The sequence below is a fragment of the Astatotilapia calliptera genome, chromosome 19 (assembly GCF_900246225.1).
Source record: "Astatotilapia calliptera chromosome 19, fAstCal1.2, whole genome shotgun sequence".
Taxonomy (NCBI): Eukaryota; Metazoa; Chordata; class Actinopteri; order Cichliformes; family Cichlidae; genus Astatotilapia; species Astatotilapia calliptera.
In genome coordinates, this window is record NC_039320.1 from 15,529,211 (window position 1) to 15,549,793 (window position 20,583).

The 20,583-nt window shown below is 41.0% G+C and overlaps 1 protein-coding gene across 2 annotated transcripts; it reads right to left on the reverse strand.

The window, feature by feature from the left end:
• Window positions 1–9,444: 9,444 nt before the first annotated feature.
• psen1 (presenilin 1) lies at window positions 9,445–20,556 on the reverse strand. Of its 2 annotated transcripts, none has more exons than XM_026152003.1 (11): window positions 20,494–20,556; window positions 19,031–19,117; window positions 17,278–17,639; window positions 16,778–16,919; window positions 15,442–15,509; window positions 15,127–15,347; window positions 13,977–14,075; window positions 12,167–12,259; window positions 11,195–11,371; window positions 10,250–10,368; window positions 9,445–10,037 (listed from the first exon to the last, which is right to left on the reverse strand). In XM_026152003.1, exons 2-11 carry the CDS (start codon window positions 19,064–19,066, stop codon window positions 9,882–9,884), a joined length of 1,473 nt encoding a protein of 490 aa, XP_026007788.1. In that variant the 5' UTR covers window positions 19,067–19,117; window positions 20,494–20,556; the 3' UTR covers window positions 9,445–9,881. The 2 variants fall into 2 exon arrangements, with proteins under 2 accessions (XP_026007788.1, XP_026007787.1); XM_026152002.1 differs by having other exon boundaries at window positions 17,278–17,642.
• Between the last annotated feature and the right edge of the window lie 27 nt (window positions 20,557–20,583).

Here is a 20,583-nt window from a genome sequence, read left to right on the forward strand (position 1 = left end):
CATTTTACTCAACATCTCTAATTTCAGACTGTAATAAAAAAAAGGGTTAATCAGCATGTTCGCTTGTTCTAGGCTCCCCACAAGCAAACGCTAAAAGAAAAAGACCCGCTTTGCTTTAACCAAACGCGTTATTATCATGCTCCCCCACTGTACCCACCGAACATGTAATACCGAACATGTAACACCAAGTTAATCATCCAAAGTCGTGGCTCTATTTTAAATGCTCAGTTACAAATTGTAAAACTGAAAATAGGTCCCAAATGTTCCCTGGATTGTATGTTCAGCAGGAATGTGTTGGTTTAATCTTTGTGTTTTACTTTTGCCTCTTTATGTCTTGAGAAATTGCGCCTGAGAAGAGAAACAGCCAAAGACATTCAAAAATAATAATAATTACATCAAATATAGATTTCCTTTTTCAGAAGAAAAATTGTACATTATGCTAAATTCTCTGTGGGTTGTGTGGTCTGTTACTCAGAACTGCAATAACAGAAATCCAAGTAGACTAATATAGAAAAAAGAAGTCACAAATTACAAAACATCCCTTTCTTTAGTTTCAGATATCCAACTTATTACCGCACAATCAGTCAAGATGTACACTGAAAACTGCTGTCAATAATTCAAAAGTCCGATTTTTTCCCTCTTTTTTTCTTTTTACATTTTTTTCATAATCAAAACAATTTAACAGACATATGTCTAACAAAGTGTTTTGATGACCTCTTACTCAAACAAAAAGAGATCATCTTAATTACAATCACCCAATTCTTACAGTTCTTACAGGAAAAACAGGCTGAAGAAAACTAACTAAAAAAGACACCTGTGTAGTTTGATAGCACCAAAACGTTCAAGGCTTTAACAGCAGTAAATATACCTGTAACAGTTTTGTCAAATTACACTGGCGTGGATTAAAAGTCCACCTACATGCCCCACTTTGACATATATTTGTGCAACTTTTATAAGTTGCCACTTTACCTAATCCCCCAGTCTTGTATCAAAGCCTCTCTGGGTGTCTTCCAGTCCCTCAGGGTGATTTGTTGTCCAATCATAGCAGTCATTGTCCAGTGTTACTTGGGCCCCAGTAAAATTGGTGAACATTTTTAAACTCTACAACTCTTAAATCTGATTTCAAACTTGACAAAAACAGTCTATTTGTAGAATTTGGTGATTTAATTTTCAAAACTTACTGAAAATGTTAAAACTAGAAGATACGAGCACAAAAAGGTTGTTGTTTTTTTCCTTTGGGTTTTAAATGCAAAACCAGATCTATAAACATCTCCAAGTATGTAACATGATTTTTTTTTTCCGTCCCACTTCTTCTTTTCCCAACCACAATGTGAAAACTCCACAACCATCTAAAATTATATAGTTTGGGATTCATAAAAATACAGCTTGGGTGTGATTTGTAGTTGTTTTGAGCCAGCTTTCTACAGTTGACATCATTTGTTTTTTGTCCAGAGAGACACTGTGGTCCAGAAACCTTCCTGAAGTGTTTTGTTGCTGAATCTTTGGCTCCAAAAAGCGCTTTTTTCTTCTTACAATGAAACCTCATTTTAAATCTTTAAGCCAGACTGAGTGACTCTCAAATCTAAGAATGAATATGTAGAATTTCAGTTACCTTCATCTTTAGTGCAAACTTGGCAAACCTAGCACACCTCTCACTCTGCTTAAATTCAGTGGACCATCAACAAGACACTGAGTAACCTCCTGTGGTCCAAATCAAATATACCACCTAGTTATAGCTCTCAAGACTCTGTGTCTTCAATCCAGTGTATGACATTTACAATAACATGCTTCCTATACACTGCACAACCGTGCTTTTATTTTATCACTGGTAAGGCCGTTGTTTAAAGAGACCACAGCAGCCTATTTTGGTAAACGTATATACTTTAAACCATCAAAAGCAAAAGGACTCATTGCGATATTGTTTGATATATATACATTTTCAGACTTATATATCTCACAACACAGCTAGCGCTACTCTCAGAAACCGTGGATGAAAAATGAGCTTGAATAGTCACGACAATTTTGCATAATAATGATCAAGGAAGTGATTTCAGAGCCCATTGCTCATTCAGTGGGCTGGTTCCAGTTATTGTGCAAATGTACTGTTCAGAAGGCTGAGGAAACCTGCTATCCTCAGCTGGCTGAGGATAGCAGGTGAGACGAAGTGACTCGGATGAGTGATGACAAAAAACATATTGAGCTAAAATAAGGGTAATAGGTGCACTTTAATTAAATTAAAAACTCTTTAAATCACCTTGACTGTCATTTGGTACATTGTCATTATTATTACTCTTCTTAACAAAGTAGCTCCCCACCGCAGGGAAAAGGGTAACACCACCTGGGTCTGGGTGCAATTCCCCCCTCCAGGGGCAAGGGTACCTAGACCCGGTTTGTAGAGTACGCTTGGGGAGTGTGATCGTGTGTACAGCGTCTCTTTATGTCTGTCTCCACGTTGGTTGAGTGTGGAGTGAGTGCATATGAGAGCATGAGGGTGGGAATGGATGTTTGTGTCTGTGTGTGCCTGTATGTCTGTGTCTATATGTCAGGTTGGGTATCAGACGCCACCTCTCTGGGGACACCTCAGGCCCTCCAAGGTTTGGAGGCCTATCTCCACCCACCACCACTTCCCCTGCCGGTGGCGGACTCCCTCAGGTGTCGGTGTGTTGGTGGTTCTTTGTGTCTGGGGGTGGGCGTCCGGGTACACACCGGCTCACTCCTTGGCGGCCGCTTGTCGGGGCCTGGGGCCTGGGGCTCGCTCGGGCCCCTTTGGAGGTGGGGTGCCCCCGGCCTCTCGGCCTGGGGCTCGGTCACTCAGGCGCAGCTGGGGGCCGGCGGAGCTCACGGGCGCATCACTGCAACTCCCCCTGACTTCTGCTCCGCGGCTGCTGGGCGAGCCCTCATCTGGGACTCTCCTCAGCTCTTACTGGAACAGTGGCGCGGCTGCCCCTCTGTTGGTCTTCCATGGTCTCTTGTGTTCTGGGGGCCTCTGGATGTCTGGAGTTTTGATCTCCTCCATACCCGCTTCACACCCTGGAGGACGGGGCTGTGGCCCCCCCACACTCCCTAGCAGATCATTACATGGAGAAACCTTTGGAATGCAAGCATGCTGATCCACACAGGTATGCACACATGGGTATTCACAGACGCGGACTAAAGCTTTCTTGGCTGCTGCCTCAAAGCACACTGTGCGCTGTCTATCTTGCGTGCTGCACAATATCGTTTATTATTTAGTAAATATTGATATCTATGACTAGCTAGTTTATTGTGATGGTGCTTTGTTTTCTCTATTATTATGTTGCTCTTTGTTGTTTGCTGTCTCCTCTGTTTGTTTGTTTTTGTTTGTTTGTTTTTTTTTCCTCCATACAGGTGACCCAGGAGTTCTTTTTTTTTTTTCTCTCTTCCCCCCCCTTCTCACCGTCTCTTCTCCCCTTTGGTTTTCTTTCTTTCTCTCCCCCTCTTTCTCTCATTCATTCCCCCTGTCCTATTTATTAAAAAAAAAAAAAAAAAAATGACAAAGGATGAACTGAAGCTCTGCTATCACGTAATGTCGCATACTGCTGTTTCTGATGTCATTTAAAAAAACAAAAAAAAAAAAAAACAAAGTAGCTCAGAGTTGTTGTCATTGGAAGAAAGCATGCTACACAAGCTTGTTCCAACATTCATTTGATGACGAACGTCTTTGAACTGGCCTTTTTTTATCTATATTGTACTCCTCCTAAAGTGTTTTTACAATCCAAACAATTTTGATATCTTCTACAGTTTCAACACTGCAAAACTCTCTAGAGTTAAAGGAACTTTTTGCAGTACCACTCACTTTGTACATACTCACAATCAGAGTGTTGATTAGTGTTGGATTTCAACTACTGAGAAAGCTTGTGAGGAATATCGAAGAGAGGATCCAAAGTCAGGATGCAGTCAGGTGAAACAAGCAAAATGCAAACCTCAGTCACTGAAGTCTCCTGTTGTTATCTTACAATAATGTCCTTTATCATCTTGAATATGTTTTGTCCTTGAAGGCAGCGATGTGCCTGCTGTGGGAGGCAAAAGGCCACCTGTGACATGAGTTTTAAACCTACAGTACATGAATCTCAGTGCATGTTTGAAGATCTGTGCTGTGGTTCACGGCAGTGAGCTCAGATTTCAGGGCAAATTAAGGTCCCTGATGTGTTCTGTAGAATATATTAACTGAACATTAACAGGTGAAGATGATTTGAAATCAGAGTTGTGGAATATTTTTTTAAAAATCTAGGCACACGTGTGTCATTGCTGTCTCACAAGATGTCAGCAGAGATGTGATTGGTCAAATGTTTTTCAAAACAGCTGTATGGAATTTTACTCTTATGGACAAAAGTACAAGAAAACAACAAAATGCCACAAATAAGATTTGAGAGAGAAAGATTTTTTTGTATAGCTGTCAGCACCGAGTCTGCTCCTTCGCTCTGCCTGAGAAGGCTTAAGGCAGCCACACCCTCAGACTGTTTCTGTGGATTGATTTTAAGCCTTGTGGTGATCATCCCTATCTGGGTTTGTTAAAAGTAGGCAAAGGGTGGATTTGACTGAAACCCCAAAAACAATACATGATGAGAGCAATTACAAAGTCACCGCACCCTAACACGTACCCTGATATATCGTTAGTTTTGCTTTAAATATGACTATAACTTGAAAATGATCGTGAGGTTGTGCTCCTTGAGACTTTAAACTAGCAATTAAAACTTTACAGAGGAAATAAATCAAGTGAAAATCAGGCTCATTTCTCAGAACCTTTTATACAATCGGACTTCCTTTCAAAATCAGTGAAGTCGCCACCTGCTGGCTTTCAGAAAGAATGCATGTTTAATGCACATGTTTGACTACATCAGTTTTTTTATGCAGTGTAAAACCATTAAAATTGTAAATTAACATGATGCAAAAAGCCTTAACACAAGCAACTGTCAGTCTTATATGCATAAGATGTTTAGAATTTAAACATGCTGAACAACAAATCAAAGCACATTTTATCTGTTTTTCTTGTATTTGCACTCTTTCTGTGGGCGGGAGGGATAGCAAGTTATTTTTAGTCCTTGACACAACCAAAAATAGCTGACCACCCACTTAAAAATAATATCCAGTGGCTTTTATCCTGTAATAACTTTACAGGGAAGTGTATCTTAGCTTCCAGGAATGTTGTTTTAATTATAGAAATCTAATGAGCATAATTCTACTCTGTGCATAATCTTCACCCATTTTCAAGTCCACACATTCCACATCCACATCTCTTAAAGACTTTCGGTTTTTATTCCTGGTCATTAAGTCTTGTTGCAGCTTTAAAAGGACTCTAAGCCACAGGATTTAAGTTACATTCAAATTACTAAGCTTTACAGCCACTCTGCCGCAGGCATTAACTGTACACATATGTTCACTCTATATGTTAAAGGAAACAGCTGTGCCCAGTTTATTTTGCATGCCCACCCAGATTCTAGACATCATCTTCAACGAGCAATACTTTGTTCTTTTTCCATTCGCCTTCCAGTCTGGTTTTCCTACAGGACTGGGTCACATCGGGTTCCCACTCTGCATGTCGGCCCTCAGAGCTGCCTGCTGAGCTTCTGAGCTTGCCTTTCTTTTGCATTGAAGGCATATTTTGTGTCCTGTAGCTGTTCTATAATCTCCTTGGCTTCCTTCATCTCCACAGCGAGCTGGTTGTACTTCTCCACCAGCTCCTGGTTCTCTCGCCGGAGCTCCACCACCAGCTGGCTCAGCTCCTCGCTCTGCCTTCCGCAGTGCGTTTTCAGCTGCTCCATCTCCGACAGTGTCTCCTCCATACGCTTCACCAGGCTCTCCAGCTTGTCCTTGGACATCTCTGGTGGTTATTTATTCACCTTTACGGGCTTTTCTGCTCTTTTTGTCAAAGCTTCGTGTCCTCTCCCGTGCCGCTGAGTGTCTGCGCTTGTTGTCTGCGCAGAGCGATTAACGAAGCCTAATCCTCAATTCCTTGCATGTCTCACATGCAGAAGACGTCCCTCCCTGCACGATAATCTCCTTATTAGCACTATCCTGGGAAACCTCTTACGTGCACAGGTGTGATACACAGCCACAAAGTCTCCTGGCTAAATCGACTCCCATTAGAGGATGACAGTGATTGGCAGATTACCTCAGTTCACTCTGTGGTCTCACATGCCCAGTAAAGGAGCTTAAACAGCCACAGCCACAGAGGGATGTGGAAAGTTATAGCTTTCATGTGAAGTGTTAAGTCTTACTTGCTGGCTTACCATTAGTATTAACCAATATGAATGTGTCCTATGTATGAATCTATATTAATTAAAAGTACCTGCCTGTAGTGTAGGTCCCCCTGACCCCTGTTTCAGATGCTCAGTTATATTGAGCTCTTAGATAGGCGGTAGAGATTAAAGTAACATCATTATGAGTACCAGGACACAGTGTGTCCAAGCAGAACATTACCCAGCATCATACTACCTCCACCTGGTAGCTTTCTTCTCATAGATCCTGCCTCCTTCTCTTTCCCAGGTAAACTTGAACGCACCACAGTGGGTTTCATCCACGTTCCATTGCTCTGTGCTCCACTCTGACTGGTCTATGAGATGCACTCTGTTTCTGTTACTTCTTTTTCTATTGTGCAGACATCATCTGCAGACATCACCAGACACACTGATGAGTCTTCGCTACCTATGACCCTGTCACCAGTTCACCGGTTGTCCTTTCTTTGACCACGTTTGGTACACACTAATCACTGGATGCTGGAAAAACCTGGTAATATCTGCCATCTTGGTGATGCTCTGACCCAGCTGTCCAGTCATGACAGTCTCACTCTCGTTAATGACTGTTCATCTGCAGAGTTACATCTCACAACTGACAGGTACTATGGATGCCCTTCATAGTGTAAACGTCTATGAGGGGATTTACTGCACTTTTCCAGCAAATACTTGCACATCCATAAAGTCTAATTTTTGTGCATTTTCACTTTTAATATTTGCAGTGTCTATATCTATGTCAGTGCAGCACATGAGACTTGCGTGTCTTTCATTGAAGGGAGAAAGTTAAAATAAGTTTGAATCTTTTTCCCCCTTGGTGAGAAGCCCAAAAGAGCTTCAAGTGCAGGGTATAACTTAATCTGAACAGAGCAGGTTTCTGGAATCAGTGCAAGGAAAGCATAATGGAATTAACTCGTAGGTGTTCACCGGTCGAGCTGCAGGATTTGCATGCCAGGAGGAGGCCTCACTGAGGGCTTGTTAGGTAAGTCACAGTATGAGGCTAAATATTCTGGGTAAACTGCCATACTGTGCCACTGTCCCAGCCAGCGAGGCCAAACAATCCCCATGGTGACAGCAAAAGCGGCCAGTGCCCCAGGCTACATGCCAACTGCGTCTGCCAGCCAGCTGGCATCAGGGGATGCTGAGTGCGGGATGCCAGTTTACCAGCACGCTGAGGAATTTCCACAATGTTCCCACCGACCCGCGTAGTTCTGCGACAATCTCATGAGGGATTGCTCACTGAAAATCAAAAAAGGCTAAAGTGTTTTTCAACTATTTGAAGGTTGATGTTGATCCTGACCTTTGTGGGGTGTGGAAATGAAAAAGAGAACAATCTAGTTTATAGCTTTTGTGCTGAAATGACTAAATATCCTGTTTTGTTTCTATCTCGATTCATCTGCTTAACTAAATATTTGATCCAAGTGCCTGAAGAAGTCACTTGGATGAGTGACAAAATGTTTCTCCCACTGAAAACGCTCCAGATGAACAGAATCAAGATACAGAGACATTAATTAACAATTCTGTTAATTTAGGGCAGCTGTGGTGTAAACCATACATTTGGTGGTGGCCCGATGCATTAGCTATGAACTGTAAGTAGCAGAAAGAGCAAAGACTTCCAGGACTATAACTGTGGTCCCACCGTTTGTACAGGTTGAGAATGGATATAGAAGCAGATGTCTGATAAGAAACTGCAGCAACAATAAAACAAAAAAGGCTTTTTCAATTTTATTGTTCATTTTTTTATTAAAAAAAAAAAAAAAAGAACAAAATTTGAATTGGAGGAACCTTGCATAACACACATAAGCATGTGAAGGACAAAAAAAAGCCAGTAACCCAGGTCATTCCCAAAAACCAAAAGGGGGAGAAAAAAAACGGTCTGTTTAAAATGTCGCCTCTTGAATTCTTCTCTTTGCAAGCATGAGCCTCTAGTGGAATAACAGAAGTGCTGGTCACCCTCCAAAGTAATGTGCAGGCTTTTTGTTCTTACACATATCATATCGCTTTTTTAAATTTTTGAGTGAAAGTTTTTGGTTTTAATCCGACTAAAGCAGTCTGCTTCATAAGTGGAGATTAAGTTGTTTGCAAATTGAGGTGTCAAATTGAAATAGATGCACTCGTTCACTTATCAGGTTTTGACGCTCAACAACTGCACGTCACTGTTTTCACACGCTCGCAGGTTTTAATAAACTGGCAGGAATCCAGTGAATACAGTCATGTCTCTAAAAGTACTGTTTCTTTTCTGCATATGTTGAAAAAAAAAAAAACAAAACCCCAAAACAAAACATAACTGTATCTGCTTGTAAGTAAAATCATTTCAGTATCGATGTAGCATAGTTCCAAAAAGCACCAGGCGAGCATCATGAGGGCAGCTATAGCCTAAAGGTTCAGAGTTTGTGACCATGTGATCACAGGTTACAATCCCAATCGACAGGTTGGAAAAAAAAAATAAAAATAAAGACAAGGGAAAAAGAAGGAAAAGAATGTTTCTGGCCTACAACAACAACTACTTAAATGCCCTTGAGCAAGGCACTGAACCACCGGCTGCTCCAGCAGAGCTCCTCAGTGGCAGACAAGTCTCAGGTGTGAGTGTGTCACTGTAGTGCTCTTTCCTCCCTCTACGAGCTGCGAATTCAAATCTGATTCCATTTAAAACTGGGGGCAGAAAACTTGGTGAAATTATGTAATGGGTGCCACAATAACACTTATTATTCAGTCCAAGAGAGAAAAGTCTCTACTATTCACATAAGGAAGAGCCTCACATGATCAAAGCATCCATTTCAGCGTACATCAATGTAAATCACACCTGCTTCAGACTTCTGCGTGTCTAAAGTGATTTTTTTTTAACCATTCTTAGCAGTGAGAAAAGCACACTCTGGTGACTGATATCTTATACACAATCAAACTACACATTTCTATCTATTATCACTATCATCACTGAGTGTCCATTCGTCTGATGAAGGCTTGGTAATCTTCGGTTTAGTTCGGGGCCAGTGGTAGCTCTGCAGTAATGCAAACAGATGTGACAGGAAGGTTGTTCAAAGTCTTTAAAGGAAGATTTCATGAAAACGTCTCCCTTTGCTCAACAGCTACCGCTAAGGTGTCCCTGAGGAAGGCACCTGCTGTAAAGCCACAGCTGTAGAAGACTGCGGTTGGACTGGGCTTCTCCTGGTTTTGAGTGTGTGTGTGTGTGTGTGTGTGGGGGGGGTGTCTGTGTGTATGCAAAAAAAAAGAAAAAAAATGGGCACTGCTGAGAAAGGAGCGGATGAGCTCTTGTAAAGCTTCCCTGGATAAATAAAAGTAAAAGCTTCCCACTGGGTTTGGACTGCGCCTGAAGCTGTTGATCAGCGAACGAACTGAAGATGAGATCCCAAGCCGAGCGAGAAGCGTCGCTTCTTGGTTTAACACAGAAATACAAAGGTTTAAGAACAGCTGTTGTGGAGAATACGCTCCTTCGGTGCCAGAAAAAAAGGCAGAGAAAAAACAACTTGTGTCCCAGCATCATGAGCTCTTAGGAGGGGATGTGGGGGCGGGAGGGGCCCCAGCATCGCTCTTTGTTCCCCGGCTGTGAAGGAGCTGCTCTCATGTTGTTGGCCGGAGAGCTATGTGGGTGAGGGTTATCAGGGCAGCGTCCTGCTAAATGTAGAACTGGTGTAGCGCCAGCTTGTCCATGAAGGGCCGTACCAAGTTATCTGTGGCGAAATAGAAGACGAGACCGAAAAAAATGGAGATGGGCAGAGCGGGGAGTGCTTTCTTGAAGATGGCGAGGAGGAGCAGAGTCAGACATAAGCCCTGCGGGGGCAGAGACAGACAAAATAAAACACTTTGGAAATAGCACACTGAGTAATTGTATACCAAACAAAATCAGCGCTGAAGGAGGCAAAAAATTTGCTTATTATGTAATCAAGAGGTTTACATAAAGGGGGGTGGGTACTGTGCACCGAGAGAGGGTTGAAACTGCGGTGAGTCGAGTTTGATACCAAAATAAACAGCTGATCACTCACAATGAGGATGGCTACGAAGCAGGCGAGGGTGGTGTTCCAGTCGCCGCTGGCCGTGGCTGAGGCTTTTCCCACCAGCATGCTGTAGAAGATGAAGTCTCCCAGTCCCAGCTTGACACCCCCTGAGGAGGCAGAGGGACGCCACATTCAGGGTGGAGTCAATTCAAACAAGTTTTGCTTCAGCCACACACCCTATAACCCTTATAGAAACCTTTCCTTGTGTGTAATTACTGTACAAACAAGATCGCTCACCCCATATTTACTGAAGCTTTAAGTTAAAACGAGCACTGGCCTCAATATAGCACAGAGATGAACACTAGCAATTTCCTTGAATAATCGCTTCCTAATTTTCTCAGTCCCAAAATAGTTCCATTCACACATGCCCCCAATTTCACAGAAAAGGGAGTACTTAAAAACATTCCTAAAATGTTTAATGTCTGAGTAGAAGAGGGAAGTGAAAGCTGATGATTACACGCTGAGAAGAAGAAAGCAGACAATGTGAGAATTCACAGGTTTGAATTACCAAACCCGGCTTTTAAATTTTTTACACTTTTAAAATCTAAAAATGACCCTGACGGGTTTTGTTTTTACTTAATAGCTAATCTGGATGATTTAAAGTATGATGCTCAACTCTATGGAGCACGACAAAATATTTTATGTTTCAGCAGGCAGCTGTTTTCAGAAAACGCAGGTAGGATCTTTGCCCATTTTAAGTAATACTTGTAGAATAGAGTGGAATAATTCACCGCTGCAAAGCCACATAGTTGCAGGGAATACTGGGCTTAAATCTGCAATCCTGCATGGACGCCAACGTTAGTAAATATACTTGTTCCATTACTTAACATTCTGTTTATGCTTCCATCTGCCCTGTGTACTTAGTACTACATAAGATCCAGCAGTAACCACACATTAGTCAGCCATAATGTTCAATATTGTTTCACCACTTACTCTCCTCATCGTCCTCTTCAACAGGAGGACGCGCTGAGGGCATCTGCTGGATTTCCCGTCTGGTCTCCTCGGTGGACTGGAGCGGCCCCAGTCGATGCTCCTGTTGGCTGACCCAGGACTGGTTGAAACCTCCATCATCCTGTGACGGACTCGATGGGACCGGAGATGCCACTGGTGCTGAAAAAAGATACCAGTCAGGTTTGAAAAGTAACCGTCAAGTAGGGCTGTGCGATATGACCAAAATCTCATATCCCGATATAAAACATCTATCGTCCTGATAACGATACAAATCACAAAATTTTAACATTGTCTGTAAATTCTGTGAATCTCGGGCAGCTCAACTTGTGTGAAGTGTTTCCAGCTGGGCGTCGTGTACCTGAAGTCGAGTGTTTTAACAGATGCATGAAACTATACATTTTTAGACATAAGTTGTAACGGCCGCCGTTTTCTTTGTATTTATTACACAGCGTGCTGCGGGGAAAAGCCAGTTCTAACGTTTGAGTCAAAGGTTTATTTTTAGCACCTGACGGCTCTTTTTTGCTTCTTATCCGTAAATACTCTGCATACTCTTTCACGTGATTCAGTTTATTTTGAAAAGTCTCAACAGGATCTTGAGCTTTATTGTGAAAGGTTTATGTGGAAAATAAACAAGCGGACACCCGATGGTTTGACCGCCGTTGTTGCTAACGACAACCCATAAAAACAGGCGCTTGTCCGTCCGTAGTGTGGTTATATTAAATATAAGAGAAAGAGAGAACTTTAAGAAATGAATATAGCCACTACAGTGACCATCAAAACGGTGAAAAAATATTGCCGTAAACGTTTATTTTGCGACACCACGAAACAAACGATAGCGTAAAATGAAATGATAGATGTTTTTATATCGTCATCCGATATATATCGTTTTATCGTACAGCCCTACCGTCGAGCACCAAAGTCAAGCGCAGTCCATCTCTTTGAGTTGTTAGTTACCTTCTTGAGGCTCTTGTTGAGGCGAAGCTGCTTCTGTCGAGTTCCTATTTGGCCTGTCTGTGTCCGCCATGTTGACGAGCCACACCATCGTAGCTGGAGAAGAAGGTTTGGGAGATCGGTTTGTGTTAAGAGCCTTTAAAAGGTAAATATAAGTTAGCAACAGCTGAAGCTAGAGTGCTACAAACACATCTTAAAATGAGCTGGAAAAAAACAAAAAAAACAAAAACAAAAAAACAAGCACTATATGAAGTTGAAGTGTCCATTAAAGGAAACACCATCTGTTTAAGGGAAGGCAGACATTCTAAAACAAAGCTTAAATTTAAGATTATTTGAACTATTGAAAGCAGAAGAAGTTTCATTAGAAATAACTGTGCTGAAGGTAGCTGAAGTTTCTGATGATATTTAAAAACATTTGAGTGTTTGAATGGAGGTGAATGGTTAAGGTCTCACTGTTTAAAGCAGGATGTGTGATACTGACTTTTATCGGTTTTCAGCGTCATTTTGTTATCGTTTTTATCGTTAACTCGGTTTTCCTGGGTCTTTTCACGTGTGCTATGAATAAATCTTCTTTGTTTCGGTACCGGTACTAGTTTTATTTTGTTGTATTTATCCGCGACACCTTAAAGGCCGGTCCGTGAAAATATTGTCGGGCATAAACTGCTCCGTGGCGCAAAAAAGGTTGGAGACCGCTGGTAGTTTTGCCTCCGTAAAACCACCACAGAGAATTTTAAACCAAAAAACAATCGAGATGTGACTGAAGTGCAGACTTTCAGATTTATTTCAAGGACTTTAACGCAAGTTGTATTAACCATGTAAGTTGCAGCCAATTTTATAGAGTCCTACATTTTCTGAGGCTCAAATTAAACTGACATAATGTAAAATATAATGATTGTTTTTACTAACTGGAGGAAAATCATTTGCAGTTAATGGCGCCGTGATATTTAGAATCAACGGACATTATTAAATGCTGGCCTTTGCTATAGCTACCTTCAATGCTGCATGTGTGTGGGTCTTTCTGCTCTCCGTTTAATCTGCAGTAAATGAAAAGTAAGCTCTGCTGGTTCTTAGATCTCGCTGAATCAGAGCAGATACTACAGCCCTGTACACTTCACATTTATCCTACTACTTCTATCAGCAGTCGCATCATCATTAAACACTAGTGACCCGATTGTCAGCCAGATATGGCCATGGCATAAAACCACCTCCACCATGTCTGACGGATGATGCGGTTTTCTTTGGCTGATGATCAATTTGTGTCCTTCTCCATACTTTTCTCTTTCAATCATTTTGTTACAAGTTAGTCTTCGTTTTGTTTATCCAAAGATTTTTTTCCAGAACTGGGACTCTGGGAGAGTCTAATCTGGTCGTTTTGTTCTTGAGCGTAAACAGTGTTTTGTACATTGTTGTAAACCCTCTGTATTTCCGGTTATGAAGGCGTCCCCTGATTGTAGACCTTAACAAATGTGCCGAGCTCCTGATGAATGTTCTTCAGGCAGACATTGCAAAGTTGTTTTCTTAGTGATGAAATTAATTATATTACCGTGCTATTTAAGCTATAAATTACAAATTTACCTCTTTAAATCAATTTTAGGCATTATGTCTGCTTAATTTGTCATGAAATAACAAGAGATGAATTCTCTCCTGTCATTTAAAAGTCCAATTAATTTTGAGCCACTGAAGAAAGGGGACTGTGTATAAAAATACCTGTAATTCCTAAGTTCTTGATGTAATATGCTTTTAAAACCCCTTAAATATCAGCAAAATGTTACTAAATGTAGTGGTGTAGGCCTGCGGACATTGTCCATCTTACAAGAATAGATGAGAGCTGGAAAGATGGGCTCATTTCTCTCTTGAGCAGTCTCCACCAGGATCCTCAGAGGCCCTTTGGGACAGAGCACTGCCAACAGATCTGCAAGAGAAAAGACGACAGAGGCCAGAAAAAGGATGTTAGCTACTGAACAGAGGGTTCTTTAAGAAGCCAAATGACCTGATGTGATATCTTCTATGAACAAGGGGCAGGAGCTTAAGTTAACATGCACAGTTTCTGGCAGTCCCAAATCTCTAAAGGGTTTATTTCCTAGTTTATTGAAACATGGCAAAATTTATGATACATCCAAGTATTACACAACACTGTGATCTGTGGCTAAACTTTGGCTCCCAGTTAAATAGTATTCTTGGAAAAGAAAACTGCCACACTAACAGGAAATCTAATTTGATGACGCTTGATATACCCTGGACTTTGTCCCAGTGCGCTGTCTTTGAGGAAATGCACAAATCAAGACAAAAATATTAAGCAAGCTTTCGGGCAAACACACTTCCTATGGCATAAACGCAAAGTGATTTAAGCCTGGAACACTAACTCAAAAATTCCTCTGTGACTGACACCTAATCTATCTACCGTATGTGTTTCTTGTTGCCACCACTGATTTGACAGTTTGAGCATCTGTGTGTGCTCTCTGGATATCAGGTTTGGCTTTTAGCCCTTCTGCCCCCACATTTCCATTCCTCACAGACTTTTCACCCCATTTTCAAGTACTTTTGTAAACGTTTTAGCTCTTGAGAAACATTCTTCCCTCTAGCAACGAGTTATTTCAACACTTGCATACATACCACTGCAGAGAGAAAACATTTTCCTATAAGTAAGAATACATTTGCACAGTGGTGTTTAGTTAAAGGTGTAACGGATTGGTCAAGATTAGGTTTTATTTCAGAGTTTATTCATTTATCAAAAATATAGAAAAGGCTCAATTGCTTAAAAAGTTTTTGTTTAAAAATCAAAAGTTTATATATCTTAAAACTGACATTTTAAAGTTTAGCTTTTTTCCCCCCCTCCATGCTTTTATCCAGCGCAACCGCTAAAAGAAACCAGATGACTGGACATTAGCACACAAAAACATCTTCAAAGGTTTGATGAAGACTTTAAAGAACACAGAGGTCAAAAAGCAGCGTGCGAGACTTACCGTAGACAGATATGACAGCTAATATGAGCCAGGCAGTCCACTCTGGCAGGTACTTGATGAAAACCAGGGCCATCAGGGCACTGATCATGATGAGGTAGGCCTGCTGGAGCCGCAGAGGTCCCTTCCAATGAATACACATCATCCCCACCACTCCGAAATTCCAGATTATTATCGCTAGGGTTACGTAGTCCATGGCCAGATTGTAGGTCTTAAAAACCTCTCTGTTTGGACAGAGTGAAAGCATAATGAATTAAACTGCTTGACACTTTGAAATGTTTGTAACAACTGCATTAAAAGTTAAGTTGTGCGGCTTACTTGAGGTAGATGTAGGAGAAGAAGAAGAGCAGGAGGAGAGAGGAAAGGAAGAGCCAGCCTTGGATCACCTGTGAGAACAAAAATCCGCATTATTTACAGAATATTTCACCGAATCTGTGCTTGTAAGACTCTGTATCTAGAATTTGATTTAAACTACAATATTTGACCCAAAAGGAGTCGCCTTTAGGTCTTTAATGAAAATTTGAGTCTCTTTAATCTCTCCTCCTGAAACATTTTTACTTCAGGGTATGACCAAAATATGTGATTATGGTCACTAATATGTGGCTCACATTTTCTCCAACACTCATTCAACTCAATTTCTGCTACCATTTCTTCCACCCTAAAAATCTCATGTAATGGGAGTTGGTTCTCTGATGTACTCCAGTCCATGTTCTTACCACTTATCCTGTAGTATAGCTGCATTTGCTTTGCCAGCAGAAGGTTTGTGGGTGGGGCTTCTGTGGTCACAGAGCAGTGTTCATGAGATGACCGTATGAGAGATGTTGTATTATTGTCATCACATACAGCCCAAGAATAGCAAAAATTGATCTGTGTTTGCAGCAGTCTGAAGCCTGTGCTTTTAGCTCAGACGGTTTACTTTTATATATGTTGCAAAGCCATGTTTAATACAAGGTAGACCACAGGAAACACAATGGACAAGCAGAAAACAGCATCAATGAGAGCTGTATTTGTATTTGTGATCACTCCATGATTAAATTGCTATATATTTCATCACACTTAATCCCTGTATTTTTTATTTTAGTCTCCAACTCAATGTGTAAATGTATCCATCATGCTGTGCATTCTAGCAATGGAAAGGGAAAACAATGGTGTCTGTTTCTTATAACTACTCTCTGCTAATTCAACAAAAATTATGAATGCAAAAGTCAAGTATTGATTAAAAACTAAACCTTTCAATAATAATGAAGGAGCTTTGATAAAGGAAGCAGTGATTTAGAGCCACACCTTACCAACTTTATTTTGTTTCTAACACAGTCACAGTTCCTGAAATCATATTTCTACAACTTGACTGGGGATCTACACCAACTGACAGACAACTTAAAACATGTTTTGTGTTTGGCGCTTTTCCACAGGAGATTTCTGTATTTGTTTTTTTATTGGTTTTTTTTGTTGTTTTTTTTATCTAAGCCGTACAGCTAAATAACAAATTATCACGAACACTATGTTCCTAGTGAAGCTATGTCTTTCCAACTTTAACAAGTTTAAACACATCCTGTAAAAAAGCCTTGAAACATTAAGTGTTTTTACACTCTAGGGTGCAGCTAATAAGACTATATACGTGGTGCAGCAAGATGTTAGAGGTGTTAATCTGTACCTTGTAGCAGCGGTACTTGTATAACATCACCAGCACCAAAGTCATAACGATGATTACAGTGATCATGATGGTGGCATTCAGAATGGAGTTGAGGGCTCTCTGTCCTACTGTGTCTGTGTCTTCAGGGAATGGTGTGTAGATCCTGAAGTGACAGATTAAACACACACACACACACACACACACACACACACACACAGTACAGTTTTGGAGCAGATGATTCAGGGGCATTAAAGTCTTCAGAAAAACTAAAGATATGTAAGATTATCTTTCTGTGGTTTGAGCCAAATTCAGGCTCTCTATAAAGATCTTAAGCATTGACAAAGCTACACGTATTACTGTCTACATGCCCAAAGCATGGACACAAGCACATTACATTATCTATACCTAGTGGCAGTTCTCCTGACCTGCACTGCATGTCATTCAAACAGAGGCTCTAATGTGAGCCTTGGATCATCTCATTTCCCTATTACAATCAGTGTGAAATGGGTCACAGCACTTACAATCTCTGCCCGTCATTCTGGGTGTAGAAGCTGACAGATTTTATGGTTGCCACGACGACCACCATGCAAAGCGTCACTGGGACAAAAAGCATGATGACATGCTTGGCCCCGTATTTCAAAGTCAGCTCCTCCTCATCCTCCTCCTCCTCTCTTTCCACCACTCTTGGAGCGGGAGCAGCGGGGGGCTGCCCATTCTGCTCCGGGCTGGTGCCATTGCCACCTCCTCCACCGCCACTATCACCTCCTCCTCCAGTTCCAGCTCCAGCACCAGCTGCTGAACCACCTCTGGACCGCGCTCTGGGCACACCAGTTTCTTGTGGTTTCTGGGTGGAATCTGGGGATCTGTTAGCCTCCTGTTGGTTCTGCTGATGCAGGAAAAGAGCCATATTTGAAATGTGTGAAAAACAAACAAACAAACAAACAACCACACACACACACAGTTATGCCTCCCGTTACTAAATAAAATTCCCTCAGACAGTTTTATCAGCCCCTACCTACTATGATAGAGTTAAAAAATGTATCTTACACATACATAATGAAATCTCTGAACTAAGATTTTGCCACACAAATGTCTAGTGGTGTACACATTTGCCTAACAAATGAAAGATCCCCAGATCAATCACAGGAGGAGACACAAATCCCCTTAGGGTTGTGCCAGGAACGCTGTGGTGACCACCTTATGATTACAGAAGCAGCCAAAAGTAGTTTCTTCTTTATATTGGCAAATTAAATGTTTTCATTTAGCCACTTTATTTGCTTAAATTGAAAACAAATGCACACCAAAATGTGAAAGATTAAAACTAAATGTTATCAGATGATCCATATGTGCACTTGACTGGCTCACCGCCTCTCTTGCTCCAAGGATAACAGCAGCGTGCTTGTTCCCACTCACCCTGAGGATCTGTCCCGTCAGGACAAAATAAGGACGCAACTCAAGGAGACTGTGTGAACTAAAACTGTCAGGCTGCCAGACGAGTCGAGACATGCGGCAGCCTAGACATGAAGCAATTGTACCAGGTACACAGAAATGAAGACAGGAGGCGTCTCCAGAGATCCGAGTAGTGAAAGCTGCCAGAGCTTTTAAACAGGCTGCTGTGCAAAAATGACCTCGCTGTGTGGTATGCTGCTTTGTGTCTCAGTCCTGGGAATTAGGCCAATATTGGTCTCAAGGACAAAAGAGATACAGACTGCTTTTCTGAATAAATTAACCAGGTATGTAGTGATACTGTAACAGCACGCCCTTCCTAGCCAGACTTGTCACTCTGACAAATCTGGCTGGAAAACAGAAACAAAGTGTTCCCTTAGCTGAAATATAGATGCAGTGTATGAGTTCAACTGTTGTAAAGCACAAGGCTAAGCACTGTTAAGTGCACTATGACAGTAAAAAGGGACTTTGAGTTATTCACTCCACGAAGGAGGAAATGCCTTTGTTTACAGTAACAGCAAACTTCAGAGCACAAAGCCAACTTGTTCCTAAAGCTTCTATGTATGATTTAAAGGTTAATGGTTGTGCTGTCAGCTGAAACACACTGCTCCTTATCAGAATATAATCACCCTGTCCTGGACAATTTACTGTAACAGAGACCAAATTAAATGATTCAATTAAAACTACTCAACAGCACATGACGTTACAAAATGACTACGAAACTTTACTTCCCTCTTACTGAGACTCTTGTGTGGCAATCATTAATCACTACATTAAAATAGACGGATATAGCATTAGAGGCACTGTGAAACTTTATTTCATACTGACCATATTGTTTTCGATATCCTCTGCATTGTTCGCCATTGTTGGCTCGGTGGACTCTTGTCCTTACATGCAAACTGGAACTTTTCAACCCTGATGAAAGAGAAGTGGGTCAATAGAACATATAACCACCAACACAGGAATAAATCAAGCGTGTAAAGACAGAGAGAGTCATGTTTTGTGCAGATTATAAACTAGATTAGGCAAATTTGTTATGTGAAATGAAAGGGACAGTGACAAAAGTAAATTAATCAGAAAACATGTTAAATATCAGTGAATATCAGAGTTCCATTGCGTGTGCATGTTGTTACAAAACACAAGACCAATATGGGTGTCGGTTAGCTCACAGCATGAACATGCAACCATATGCCGCAGCGGCCCAGGTTTGATTCAGATCCACAGCCCTTTGCTGCTCATCTTAACTACTTTCCTGTCTACCGGCCACTGTAAAAATGTTAAAAGCCAACCTAAAAATGCATGTTAAAAAACCTAAGACCCATATAAAATACTAAAGTAGCACTAATTAAGTGGTAAGAATTTACTTAGTGGTGGAATTCAGTGTTTCGCAGAGTTGGAAATCATTTTAAAAGACAATTTCACACTTTTTTTAAAAATACATTCTTCTCATATTTTAAACAGTTCCAGTTATTTCTCAAAAATATTACCTGTGAAATCGTTTCGAAGACTTATCAGTCATTCCATTTTAATTAAAACATTTTAAATACTAGGATAAACTTAAATATCAGGCTTAAATAACAACCTTGATTGTGCTGAATTATGTCGATGTGTCTATCTTTCCACAGAGAGGCCTTTCTTATTGTAAAATAAGGAGGAAATAGATTTTGATAAGACTTCAGTTTTAAGAGATAACAACACGATATGTCAAGGTAACATTTGAGCCACAAATTAGCCTTGGTCGAACTTCAATCAGTCAATATATACAAAATGCGTGTGTATGTACACACACATTTTGGGGGGAGGAGATCAGACAAGGGCAGTGTTCACTTCACAGCCATTGTATACAAGAAGAATGATTACGCTGATTAGTAACTCTTCTTGTGTATACAGAGACTCGTGAGAATTGTATTTGAACCTGTACTTGAAGACTTGAAGATATCTTTGAAGGCCATAAAAATAAAAATAAAACATCTATGGGAATGTAACGTTCACGCTGCTGATTACACGCCGGGAAATCCAAAATCTGTATTATTTGATCCCTTCTTCTTGCTGACTTTACATGCCTATCAGAGAGAAACCAGTAAGCTGTAACGTTGATTATCTAGCTGTAATAACTACTCACAGAGGTCATTTTTAATTGGAGATTCGCTAAAATGGCTAGTTAACGATAGCCAATAATGTAATAACGATAGAGCAGGCTGCGACCGCTGCGGGTGGTTAGCGCTGGGTAAGTTACGTAACCCAAATTTCAAATGGTTCCTGAAAAGGTCCCTTAAAAGAAAGACACTTACCTGCTATGAACGCAAGATAATTTTCTTAATTTGGGGGTTCTCGAGTCGGGTTTAAACCCGGGTGCTTTCTCCTCTTTGTTGTTCCTGTGT